Source organism: Balaenoptera borealis, assembly GCF_965194805.1.
Source record: "Balaenoptera borealis genome assembly, chromosome: 7".
Classification (NCBI taxonomy): domain Eukaryota; kingdom Metazoa; phylum Chordata; class Mammalia; order Artiodactyla; family Balaenopteridae; genus Balaenoptera; species Balaenoptera borealis.
This window is the reverse complement of record NC_138864.1, coordinates 97,154,439-97,168,535: the sequence shown is the minus strand read 5'-3', so window position 1 is coordinate 97,168,535 and position 14,097 is coordinate 97,154,439. Positions and strand designations below refer to the sequence as shown.

Genomic DNA, 14,097 nt, shown 5'->3' with positions numbered 1-14,097 from the left:
GAGAACAGTGTTAATAAAAACAATAAAAAATACTGCCAACAGCAGAGACCATTGGAAGTATGATGATGGTTAAGCGTATGGGCCAGGGGTCAGACCACCTCAGCTTTTATCCTGGCTTTCCTTTCCTTGTAGAATTCACATCTTATTGAACGAAGACTGTTCTCAGTTTATCTCTTTGCTCTCATACCATAACATCTCCATAGCTTTACTTGATATCTTAGACTCTTCACTTCAGCAAATTACTTAACTCTTCTCTGTACCAGTTACAACAGCTGTAAAATGGGGCTAATAATAGTATCTACCTCATATGCTTGTGGTGAGAATAAATGAGTCCATCCACATAGAGCTTAGAATCACGTCTGACCCTGACACATTATAAGAACTCAATGCTAGCTGTTGCTGCTGCTGTTTTTTTAGTTATTGTGTGAAGGACACTCCAAAACCAACACCAACCACCTGGATAAAAACTGCCCACCCATAATGTTGGTTAACAAATTGAAACTAGAAGAGCATGAAAACTCCTGAGGCTGGCAAGACAGCATTTCAGACTAATGGCTGGAATAATATAAGATCAGGGAAAAAATCAAAATTAGACTGCAGTTTACAAGGAGGTGCGGTCAGTTAACTGGTAATCCTGCTAAGAATCCAGGGTTGCCAAAGGGCTTCACTGTAAAAGGACTTTGTAAATGTCACTTTTAAAAGTCAAGGCAAATAAAAAAGTGGAGGAGAATAAGAATGAGGCAAAGGGAATACAGGTTGCCTTCCTCCTTTCCTCAGAACATGTTGTGGTTTTTTCCCCCATGCTTTACCATATTTCTAAATCCTTTTTGCAAAGGTCAGAAAAGCAGCACTAATCCCATTGTGTCACTTTCCAACATACTACTTAAAAAAATTCAGCTACCTAGCAAATGTAATAAAGAAGGATTGCTGTACCCATAAAACATCCAAGAAACAGCTACCAAACCAGAGCATTCCGATTTGCAAAGATAACATATAATCCTGCTGCTTTGGGTGTGGCTTGATGGCGAGGGATGGTGAGGCTGGGATTCAAAGTGCTGTCTCCAGCATCTCATGGATCAGGATGATGACATCTGAACCAGGGTGAAGAACAGGGCACCCCCATTGCTGTCTGTACTCCAAGCCCTCTGAAGCACCCACTTCCTAACACAGGGGCAGAAAATGGGACAAGAACTGGGTCAAGGTCCTTTGGGTCTCCAGAAAAAGCAGCAGGGATGAACTGGAAAGAGCCCATTTTATGGTACGGGGTGAGGAAGAAGAGGCATGTTTTTAATAGTCTTGTGTGGTTGCAGCTCACTCCTCAAGCAACAGTAACCAGCAGCCACTTCATTCTATTTCTACTGTAAATGACACTGGCCTAAGCCAAGTCTGTACCAAAACACCCTCCAGAATTCAGCTGGGGTTAGGTCATCTGCAGTCTATTGACAACTGCTGAACTCAAAACCCCTAACGAGGCATCTCAGCAACAGTATGTGTCCTGCCACTAATGAGGCTCTTTTTCCATGAATAATGAATAAGAACATCATCTCTGTTGCCAGGTACAAACATAAACAAAGCTCAACACAAGGGCCTTGGTATGGTGAGTTTGTCCATTTGCAACAAAGGAATTTTGCAAAGTGAGAGCCAAGTTTTAGTGGAGGGTGGGACAAGCTCTTGTAACGAACAATGTGAACATATGTTATCAGAATCTAATAAATCAGCTTTTGGTTGTTGTGGAACCGAGGCTGTGCAATGGAATAGAGAGAGACAACAGAAAGCTCCAAATGAGTTCATTTCTTCATTTTACACTCAGTCTCGTAACACAAAGCTGATGATTTCTGTAATGAGCCAAAATCTTCATGAAAGGAGCCTTAGGAGATTTGAGATCCCAAAGGCTCTATTGGTTAAATCTTTTCTTAAGCCTGATGTATCAGGCTGAGGGCAGGTCGGCGCTGGGGATGAGAACACTGGAACTTTGCTATGACACTGATGGCTACGGGGTGGCATGTGGAAAAGTGCATGGCCAGTTGAACCCATGTGCTGGGTTCTGCTGGTACTAAAAGGCCTGTAGTGTATGAGCATTTTGCCTCTAAGGTAGTTTCCTGGCTTAGACTCCCAAGGTCATCCCAACAGAGATTCCACATATAAACAGAGAACAAAAGTGAGCTGACATGAAGGCCAAACAGTCTTTATTTTGTTTACTATAAAGTGCGCCACAAATACTTTTTTCTCTTGGTAAAATCAGTTCCATACTAGGTAGCATATATCTTGTTACACAGGGTGCTCATGTTTGCACAGGCCAAGTGATGCCATCACTGGCTGACGGTTTTTAGTTTCCATCAGTTTGAGCAAGAATTAACAATAAAACAAAACCAAAACGGTCTCACGATGCCTCAGTTCCTCCAACTGCAGGGGGTAACAACTCTAACTTATTTCAGAGATTCCTTATGAAGAACTGTATGTCAAAAATAAGACTCAAATAGTATAGTTTGCCCTATATGTTTGATGAATATTTTGACCTGAATAATTCTTTTTTTATTTTTATAAATTAATTTTATTTATTTATTTATTTTTGGCTGTGTTGGGTCTTCGTTGCTGCGCGCGTGCTTTCTCTACTTGAGGCGAGCAGGGGCTACTCTTTGTTGCGGTGCGCGGACTTCTCATTGCCGTGGCTTCTCTTGTTGCGGAGCACGGGCTCTAGGCGTGCGGGCTTCAGTAGTTGTGGCTCGCGGTCTCTAGAGCACAGGCTCAGTAGTTGTGGTGCACGGGCTTAGTGACTCCACGGCATGTGGGATCTTCCCGGACCAGGGCTCAAACCCGTGTCCCCTGCATTGGCAGGCGGATTCTCAACCACTGCGCCACCAGGGAAGTCCCCCTGAATAATTCTTTAAATGCACTAAAGATGCTTACTTAAGAAAGAATATTTTATAGAGTAAACAATGATCATAAGTAATCACTCCCTAATATCCATTTTATAAGCAAATATATTTATTTTCGGGAGAGAGTTAATGAAATATGGCAGAATAGTATGAAATTCTGCAGAGATTCCAGAAGCTAAGTCATGGCAGGTAATTATGTAGAAATTTTTTGTACAATTAATCAAATAGTAAATTCACAGACAATAGCAATATGAGCAGAAGATTTTTCAAATATCTAGGAGATGTCAGCTTATTTTTCTGGTTTATTAAGGAGAGGTAAAATGTTATTCTGTGCTCATGGGTGAGTAACCAGAATGGCAAAGGGACCGCAACGCCTCTCATATGAAGAAATGGGGGTTATTCTGCTAATCAGGAGAAGACCTGGGATGAAAGGGCCACAATCTTATCTTCAAATATTACTGAACTGTCACAAGGTTTGTAGCAAGAGCTACCAGCTGTTCTATTGCTTCGAAGGATCAACAAAACCAACAGGTAGTGGTCACAGTCAGCCAATGAGGGGTCACAGCAGGAGCTCAAACAGTCAGTGCTGTTCCAACAAGGTACATGCCGCCTGCAGAGGTTCTGAGTGATTCCTGACCACGGAAATCAGGTGGAAATTCTCTAAGAGGATAGTTATCAAAGTGCTGTGCTATAAAAATGATCCTTCTGATCTAATCATTAAAATACATCAAGAAGAGAGGAAATACTCAAGTAGATAAAAGTACCCAAGGACTTACCATCATACTTTGCTAAGACTGCCTGAACATCAGCATATGCTTGTAGTTCCAGAAGGGCTTCTAAAAGGTTTTCATGGATGTTGAACATGCTCAGGAGAGGGAACTCCTTCATTAACTAGGAAAGAAGAAACCAAGGAATAATTAATATATGTTTCTTATCTTTTTAAAGTATAACTAATACTGTTATATTTATACATTATATACAAAAGTATAATGTAATTTTTAGAAGTATAATTAATACTGAATGATAAGCATTCATATCAATTATTATGTTGTAAAGCATTAAATGCTTAAGTTTTTTCCTGCTATTTTGGAAAAATGGCAACTTTGAATTTGTGAGAAAGTAAGGTGGGAGAAATTCCAAAAGTGAGGAGTTTTTATGAACACTGAGAAACATGCTGAGAGGTAGTACTGAATAATGTTAAAATGCCTTAAAGGCCAAATAAAGTGAAGGCTGAAAACTATCTCATAGGTGTTAACAGCTAGCAGTTTTGGATGGAAGCCAGAGGGCAGAAGGAGAAACAAAAGGCGCTACTCTTTTGAGCAGCCTGGTGACCAAGTTAAGGAGAAAAAGTAGGAAAATAACTAGAAGGTGATATGTGTTGAGAAAATTTGTAGGTAGTGACAGGGAATGGTGGTAAAAGAAGAGGATGTTCAGGAGTTCCTGCCTGGCGGTCTCAATAAAACAGAAGTCAAGATTATTTTCTGAGACTGAGGGAACAGGTGGCAGGGAGGAAATAGGAAGACAGTGGTGAAAGTGTAGAACAATCAAGGATTGCAGAGGCCGTCTTGGGGCCCTAACAGACTGGAGACCATGAATTTACAGAGGCTATAATTGGCACTGTTGTCAGGTTTCAGCTAACAGTGCTCAGCAGCCCAGGTACGGTGGCAAAGATGTCAAATGATGAGGTTGAGCCTGGGAAGACTGAATTAGATTCAATGAAAAGTCAAGAAGAGAACTGGCTAGAATGGTGAAAGAATGATTAAAGGAATGGCCTCAGGTTCTGGACAGCATGGGGAGGAAGAGAGGTCCAAAGAGAGTTAAAAGATATAATAATGAATTTCACTGGAAAACAAAGAGAAAGAAGACAGGACCAAGAATTTCAGAGTAAAATCTTATCTTCAAGAAAAATAAATCTCACCTTAAGAAAAAGAAAACCAGGTTCTTTATAAAGCAAAGACACACACACACACGCCTATTTATATATATGTGTGTGTGTATGTATTGATGTATATGTATATATCCTCTATTTAATCTCCTAAATGGATAACTGTTTTCTATTATAACACAATGACCTCTAAAATAGTGATACCTCTTTTTTTGATGTCAACATATTTAAAGCAATTGTGCTGAGAGAAATAATACTCAAAAATAGGCTAATTTACTGTTAAGCAAGAAACCAGTGGATACATTGCATTGACTATCCACTTCTTCCAAGTTATAAAATCTTTGCCATATTGTTTTGTTTTTTTAAAGCCAAGAACATTTAGCATATCTCTAAAAATAAGTAACTTCCTGCAGCTACAAAGCATCATATTACCAACGAATAACACCTATCAAAATGATTATGTCTTCAATAAGCCTGTCTGAACCCCCTAGAGACAGCCTGCAGTATTTTCATTGCTAGTAAAGTAAGTGAATAAGGCTGTATCACACATTGTTGATGTTCTGTAACCAATAAAAGTATTTCTTGTTCTGGTTCACTTTGATTCTGGCTGACATCACCTTTTGATTTTTTTTCCCTTTATAATTAGTGCTTGTTAGAATTAAATCTGTCATTCAGCATTTGGCAACACAATAAAGACATTCTCTAACCTGCAACATTTAAACATTTACCATTTTCAACCAATTCTTCAGGTAAAGGTCAGACTTCAAGGACACAAGTCATATTCTGTAATTTAAAAACTGCAACTCCAAATATTAGTATGCTGAAGCTTAAAAACTGAGAGGGGAGTCTAATTAAAATCCAATGAGACTATGAGCAAACATGGAGGTCTTGGCTTGTTTAAACAGAACTTGAAGTAAGATGCTAGGAGTTTGGGCAGCAATGCTTTCGCTGGAAGCTTGGACAGAGTATACCATGTCCAAAAAAATAATCACCAATAAAAGGATTTTAAACATGGCAAATAGCAAATGTTGGAGAGGTAATCAAAGTCATATGACAATTTGGAAATCTAGCTTTGCTTCTTTAATATAAACAAGAAGAAAAAGTGAACCTTCTGCTGCCCCATCTCACTCCAGCTCTCACCTGGCCCTCTCCAGCCCTTCACAACAAGCTCTCTTAGAAAAAAGCCATGAATGTTCTACCCCCGCAGCTCCCTTCAGTCCTCACTGCAAGCTACAGTCTGGCTTCCAGCCCCACAATTCCTCTGAATCTGTTCATTCCACATTTCCAGGTGACTTAAATTGCTCCTGTGGACGCCCTCCAGTCCTTTTCTTGCTTGACCTCTGCAACATTTGACAGTTTGATGACTTTTTCCTTGAAACTCTTGTCTCTCTTGGCTTCCTCAACACCATTCTCTTCTGGTTTTCTTCATACTTATCTTCTAGCTCCTTCTCTAGTTTCCCCCTTGTCTGCTACTTAGGAGTAGGTTGTCTCCCTGGTTATGCCCCAAGTACCCTTCACATAAACACTCTCATCTCTAGGGTACTTTCGTGTCCAGGGTCTCAATACCACCACCTTTGTGGGGATGGCTCCCACATCCTCACATCCTCACATCCTGCTCTGACCTCTCTCCTAAGCCATTACATCAACTTATAAACTATCCCCCTGACAGTTTTACCCGATCCATCTAATACTGGGCTCATAAATTTCTCCTCCCCACGACAACCCTTCAAACCTGTTTTTCCCCCGTAGTACTTCCTATTTCGGAAAAGAACCATTAAGCCCCACTAACCTCTTCGCCCTACCCACAATAGCCACCTTAGAGGTCCCTAAAACCCCTGAATTCATATGTAAAAAATGCTGGTAGTTTTCATCAGGTTCGAAGAAAGCTCTGTCATGCAAACAAATACATAAACATAAAACAAGCAAACACTTTAAGAATCACTATCATTTCCTCTTTTCTCTGACCTTGCTGCCAATAACTTAGTTTATGCCCTTACACTTGGCCTAAATTGCTCAAATAGCATCTTTCCTCTGCTTGCTTCTAGATCACCTTTTTCCAATCCACCCTTCACATTACTGTCATAACGGCTTTTCAAATAAACACACTTGAGTCCATCTCAAGCCTGCTTAAAAGGCAACCACTGACGTGGCTGGACGTATCCTAAGGAAATAGGCAGATGTGACTATAAATTTAAAAACAAGATTGTCTTTCACGACATTATTTATAGTAGTGAAAAATGCAAGCAACTTAAAACTTTATCTATTATGAGACATTTATGTAAAATAAGATATAGTCATCTATTGGGCTATGATATACAGTCATTAGTAGCTAAATTCTCAAATAATTATTAATGGCATGGCCTTGGAAATGCAGACACATGACATTACATTAGAAAAAGTAAGATACAAACCAAATAACACAATAAGATCAAGCGTTTCCTTTGTATCTATGCATAGAAACATACTTGGTTAGAAACAACAAAATGTTTACTAGTAGTTATTTCAGGTTAGTGAGATTAAAGGTGATTTTTATTTCTTCCTTCATATTTACCATACGTTGTAATATTTTTAAAAGGAGTATGTGTACACTCTATAAATGGGGGTGTTTTTGAGAATATTGACTTCTCTGAGAACTATGAAACATTGATAAAGGAAATTGAAGATGATTCAAAGAAATGGAAAGCTATCGCATGCTCTTGGATTGAAAGAATTCATACTGTTAAAATGGGCATACTACCCAAAGCAATCTACAGTTTTAATGTGATCCTTATCAAATTACCCATGACATTCTTCACAGAACTAGAACAAATAATCCTAAAATTTATATGGAACCACAAAAGACCCGGAATTGCCAAAGCAATCCTGAGGAAAAAGAACAAAGCTGGAGGCATAACCTTCCCAGACTTCAGACAATACTACAGAGCTACAGTAATCAAAATAGCATGGTACTGGCACAAAAACAGACATATTGATCAATGGAACAGAACAGAGAGCCCAGAAATAAACCCACACACCTATGATCAATTAATCTTTGACAAAGGAGGCAAGAATACACAATGGGGAAAAGACAGTCTCTTCAGCAAGTGGTGTTGGGAAAGCTGGACAGCCACTTGTAAATCAATGAAGTTAGAACACACCCTCACACCATACACAAAAATGAACTCAAAATGGCTTAAAGACTTGAATATAAGACATGACACCATAAAACTCCTAAAAGAGAACACAGGCAAAACCTTCTCTGACATAAATTGTAGTAATGTTTTCTTAGGTCAGTCTCCCAAGGGAATAGAAATAAAAGCAAAAATTTAAAAATGGGACCTAATTAAACTTAAAAGCTTTTGCACAGCAAAGGAAACCATCAAGAAAACAAAAAGACAACCTATGGAATGGGAGAAAATATTTGCAAATGGTGCAACTGACAAGGGCTTAATTTCCAAAATATACAAACAGCTCATACAGCTCAATATCAAAAAAACCCAAACAACCCAATCAAAAAATGGGCCGAAGGCCTAAACAGACATTTCTCCAAAGAAGACATACAGATGGCCAACAGGCACATGAAAAAATGCTCAACACTGCTAATTATGAGAGAAATGCAAATCAAAACTACAATAAGGTATCACCTCACACCACTCAGAATGGTCATCATCAAAAAGTCTACAAATAATAAATGCTGGAGAGGGTGTGGAGAAAAGGGAACCCTCCTACACTGTTGGTGAGAATGTAAATTGGTGCAGCCACTATGGAGAACAGTATGGAGGTTCCTTCAAAAACTAAAAATAGGGTTACTGATATGATCCAGCAATCCCACTCCTGGGCATATATCTGGAAAAGATGAAAACTTGAATTCAAAAAAATACATGCACCCCAATGTTCACAGCAGCACTATTTACAATGGCCAAGACATGCAAGCAACTTAAGTGTCCATTGGCAAATGAGTGGATAAAGAAGATGTGGTATATATGCAATGGAATATTACTCAGCCATAAAAAAGAATGAAATAATATCATTTGCAGCAACATGGACAGACCTAGAGATTATCATACTAAGTGAAGTAAGTCAAACAGAGAAAGACAAATATCACATGATATCACTTATATGTGGAACCTAAAAAAAATGATAGAAATGAAGTTATTTATAAAACAGACTCATAGAAAACAAACTTATGGTTATCAAAGGGGAAAAGGGGGAGTAGGGATAAATTAGGAGTTTGGGACTAACAGATACACACTACTATATATGAAACAGATAAACAACAAGGACCTACTGTATAGCACAGGGTACTATATTCAATATCTTGTAATAACCTATAATGGAAAAGAATCTGAAAAAGAATATATATATGTGTGTGTATATATATATATATATATATATATATATATATATATATATGTATCTGTATTAACTAAATCACTTTGCTGTACACCTGAAACTAACACAATATTATAAATCAACTATACTTCAATAAAAAGGGAGAAAAAAGAACAAAAAAGAATACTGGCTTCTCATCAAATTTAGGATATAAAGTCCTTAGCATGGCAAACACAGCCCCTTGTGACCAGTCCCTGTCTACCGGCCAGCCTCACTTCTAGCCATTTACTAGACACACACCACGTCTCGCCATAGAATGGCTTTCAGTTCTTTAAACAAGCCACATTCACTCATATTTCTACCTGTGTGCTCCCTCTCCCTGGGTGCTCTTCCTTCGGCCTCCTGGGTCAATCTGGCCAGGTTCTCAACTTCCAGGAACCCTTACCTGCCCGCCCCTGACTCCTGACCTCTTATCCTCCATCTGCCAGGTTAGGTACTCCTGCCCCAAACTCCCAGAGTCCTTGTCACAATGGTCTGCTGGTCCATCTTCCCCATGAGCCTGGGAAGAGTGTGAGAGCAGGAACTCTGTCTTATCACGAGGTTCTTGGTCACTGACTGACCCATCATCGGTGCTCAACACATATTTGATGAATGGAAGGCTTTTTAAAGGCTTTTAACAGTACTCTTCCTTTGGGGTACATGTCATATGTGTGCTCTCACTGGCCTGCTTCAGGCCCTGGGGTCACATATCCCTGAACATGTTCCTCTACCATTTAAAATCTTCCAATGACTTTCAGTATCTGTACCTTAGAAAAGGTATAGCTAGAACCCATAAGCTTTGACTCAATGTAAGGAAGAATTTTCTTATACTTAGAGCTGTCTGAAAATGAATAGATGGTCTATAAAGTCTCCATCAATGGAACTTCATAGAGAGAGAGGACGGTCACTGGACAGGGACGCTCAAGAAAAGACAGAGGACCTTTTAAATCCTCTAATTCCAAGGAAAAGCATCCCAGCTCCTAAGCATAACTTTCAGGCCCTCAGCTCAGTGCCAGATGCCTCTTGCCTCCTCCCCATCTTCTACAGATTAAACTCTAGCCTAGTCGGATCAGACTATTATACACCATCCCCGGAATTCTTTCTACAGTTCCTAGACACTGTGTTTTTGCTCAAACTGTTCTTACCACCTGGAATACCTTTTCGCTTCATTTACAAGGCAGCCTGTCAAAATCACCCCACCCTCCAAAGCCCAGATCAAATGCCACCTCCTAAAGTCACAGCATCATAGAAAGTGAGAGCCAGAAGAGCTCGTGGAGATCATCCAAACAACCTCCTCAGTTTACAGACAGCTCCCTCCCACCCCCGCCCCACCAAACAACAATGAAGGCTGCAAATTTAAGTCATTCAGCCAAGTTAGTGCCGGGATTATGATTCAAATCAGTACTGATTCCAAATTTCAACACATCAGAACACTGTCTCTGGCCTGCCAAGTCTAGGAGAACTAAACCATTTTGCTTATGCTTCTCTGCTATAACACTTACCTATCTGCTTGGTATTGTGTTTGCATGAATACATGAAGACAGCTATATTACAGAGCAAAGGACCCTCTATATTTGGAGTTATTCATGAGTTTAAATCTCACTTCTACCACTTACTACCTGTGTGACTTTGTACACATTACATAACCTCTCTGAGCCTTGGTTTTTGTATCTCCTGGGTCTCAGCCCATATGGCATCTTCCCAGACTCTCTCTACCACCTATCTGATGTCATCACTGCACTCACATCACCATTTTCCATTGCTTCTATCACATTCTGAAATCGTCTTATTTATTTACTTATGTAGCTGAATATTAGATAATTTAAAAAGCAAAACAGTAAACGGAGTGACAGTAGGTAATACTATAATTTCACAGGTCAGCAAATTTTTTCTGTATAGAGCCAGAGAGCCAATACTTTGGGCTTTGCGAGCCATATGGTCTCTGTTGTGACTACTCAATTTTGACATTACAGCATGAAAGCGGCCATGGACAGTACATAAATGAATGAGTGAGGCTAGGTTCCAACAAAACTTAACTTACAAAAACAGGCAGGAGACCAGATTCGGCTGCAGGCCTTAAATTGCCAATCCCTGGTTAACTGGAATAAGTTTCAGAAAACAAAAGGTCTTCATAAAATGAGTTTTATAGTGGTATTACATTTGAAAAACATAGCATCTCACACACACAGCTGGTTCGGCAGACTGTAGTAAAATGGAAAAAGGCCTACTCTACAACCCAATACTTCCTCTTCCAGCTCTGTTTCCTAGAGCCCGTTCATACATATTTCTGAGGATTTGCATACTGGGATATTCACACAGGATGAGGAGCACTGTCATAAATAGTAGAATGGATAGATCAAATGAGGTTTACTCATGACAAAATGCTATTCAGCAGGCAAAAGGAATGAGTTAAGCTTAATATATCTTAATGTAGACAAACATCAAGCAGTTTTGAGTTCTCTAGAAATACTCTAGAGAAACAGACTGGAGAATATAACATTTAATTAAATTTTTTAAGGCGCACAAAACAATTCTACATATTGTTTATGGGTATATTTTATGGAAATATATGAAAGCAAACTGAAAAAACAAAGTTGCTGGTACCTAAGGGGAGGTGAATGGTGTGAGTGGTAGTCACATGGGGTCTATAGCTTTATATTGTTTTTATTTTTTATTTTTTGCTTTATATTGTTTTATGATAAAAACCATTAATTATTAATTTACTACTATTTATTATTATTTATAATTAATTCTGGGTAGTGAGGCTGTTTTTTCATATATTAAATTTTTATACATTTTTAAAGTTGCTTCCTCAAACATAGGAAGCTCATTAGATGTACTTTTCATTTGTAATTCCTCAAGTCATGAAGACTTCGACTTTTATCATTTAGACTTTAATTTGTTTTCCTATTTTCTAATTGCCCTTTGAAGCCAAATTACTTCTTCCTGTTGGGGGTTTGACTCTGTAGCTCCTTAAAATATTGCTAGCAATGTCTGATTAGACAACATTTAGAGAATTTCCTCCAAAATTAATGTGAGTTAATAGATTTTAATATACTGCACTTGAATTTGATAATGATGACAAGATAATAATAGCTAATCCCAGATGAACCACATCTTAGAGTCCCAATTTTCCTCCATTTGAGTTCCAGAGAGTAGGGCCGCTGACAGACGTGGTGTGAAGAGCTATAAGAATTATTATCTTACCTTGAAGGATGCTTCAGAGTTAAATTGCCTCTAAGTCCCTCCCTCTCTAACCCTTATAGCTGGGATTGGGGTTGACGTTGGAGCTAGGGTTAAGGGTTAGGCTTAGCTGAGACCACCTAACAGGAAAACTCTTCTGTCATAAAATTCCTTCTTGCTTCCTCTCCAGAACCACAAAGATTCCCATGACATATTGTTTTCAAAATAAAAGAGAAGGCACCGCACCTATCAGTGGGGCTGCTGGAAAGGGTTCAACATGGGGGAGGTGGTATACAAAAGTCAAGAGCACCACTGCCTTTGGAATCAGATAGATCGGGTTCCCATTCAGGGACAGTGGAGTTTCTTGGCACCAGGTGAGCTGATTTTTCTCATCTGCAAGATGAGGATAATACCTAGCTCACAGTGCACCCAGACACAATCCGGGGCTTGATAAATGTCAGTCATTATCCTTGCATGTTAACACCAGATACACTGCATTTTCAAAGCGCTATTTGTTTGTTTCGCTGTGTGCGACTAAGTTTCCTTCAGGGGTTTAACTGCGCGGTATAACATATCCCAATTCATTTATTTATTTTGAAATAATGTACAAAAAATAGCTTGGTGACATAATTAGCCTTTCTACTAAGAAACTCGAATGAAGGCACATGATAAACATAAAGGCCTGTTTTCTATAAGCTAAGTCATTCTAAATAAATCTTTAAGGTCCTATCTAGCATAGTTCTGTTTATTTATTGCCAGCTATCTTCTCTGCACTGGTAATTGCTTTCTCCTGGCAGTAAGAAATTTATATGCCCTGTTTTGCCCAAATATTACAGTTCACATACAATGAAAACACTAACTCTCCTATGATTCCTCTAATACCTAGGGGGAAGAACATGGGATGGGCCAAGGATAGAATTTCAGTTTCAATTTTACATCATCTGGCTATTGTCAGTTCAACTTTATTTCAATGGAAGAATTTGAGGCACTTCTGAGGTTAACATTTATGAGCTCAAATAGGAAAAAAAAGGAGAGTTAATTTACTGGATTTGAAATACTCTATGGACATAATTTAGAACTACAATCTGTATGCTTTTTCTCAGCTGACTTACAGGATGAAAACAACAGTTTAAACTTTTCAAGTTTGATTTGTATCTATTTAAACATTTTATTAGTTTAGCTATCCATGCATTGTTCTTTGAGTGAGAAAAGCAATGTGAAAATTCTTACATATTTTAAGGCAGAGGTAATTAAAAGAGATCCTCAGCCAGATTCCTACTGAGCTCAATGCAAGCTTGGCCTAATTAAAGTTTATAGAATTTGGCCTGTATTATATTCAAACAGCAGATACTATTTTCTTATAGTTGCAAGTTTGACATCATTTAATTACAGTTTCAAATAAAGGCATAAACAGAAAATAGAAAAGACACTCTGTATTGCATGCTTACTATTTTGTCATTGATTTTTACTGACACTAAGGGCCATGAAAGGGAAAAATGAATTGTTTACCAGTGTCCTCAGAGGCCCATGAGAGTTCCAGCTACACAGACCACTCTAAAATGCAGTCCTGAGAAGCTTAAACATACATTAATAAGAAAACATCATTTTCAGATCTAATCTAAAGGAAAATATTAAGCTGCATCTATTGCAAAGTAACATGACCAATACATGATATGCATGGACAGTTAGTTAAATCACCAGTTAACTAGTTCTTCACTGAACTGAGCACATGATGTAAATACATTCATCACTGAGAACTGGAGAGGAAAGTAACAGTTGTCAGCATGACAGTGAATCATCCAA

General features: G+C 38.7%; 1 protein-coding gene across 9 annotated transcripts in view; it reads right to left on the bottom strand.

Annotated features, from left to right (window-relative positions):
- The window catches only part of ST7 (suppression of tumorigenicity 7), a 263,909-nt gene that overhangs the window by 51,972 nt on the left and 197,840 nt on the right, over nucleotides 1–14,097 (bottom strand). For all 9 annotated transcript variants that reach the window (XM_082400068.1, XM_082400069.1, XM_082400073.1 and 6 more), the window contains one exon: nucleotides 3,653–3,767. In XM_082400068.1, coding sequence (XP_082256194.1) covers nucleotides 3,653–3,767 — 115 coding nt within the window. The remainder of the gene's footprint in view (nucleotides 1–3,652; nucleotides 3,768–14,097) is intronic.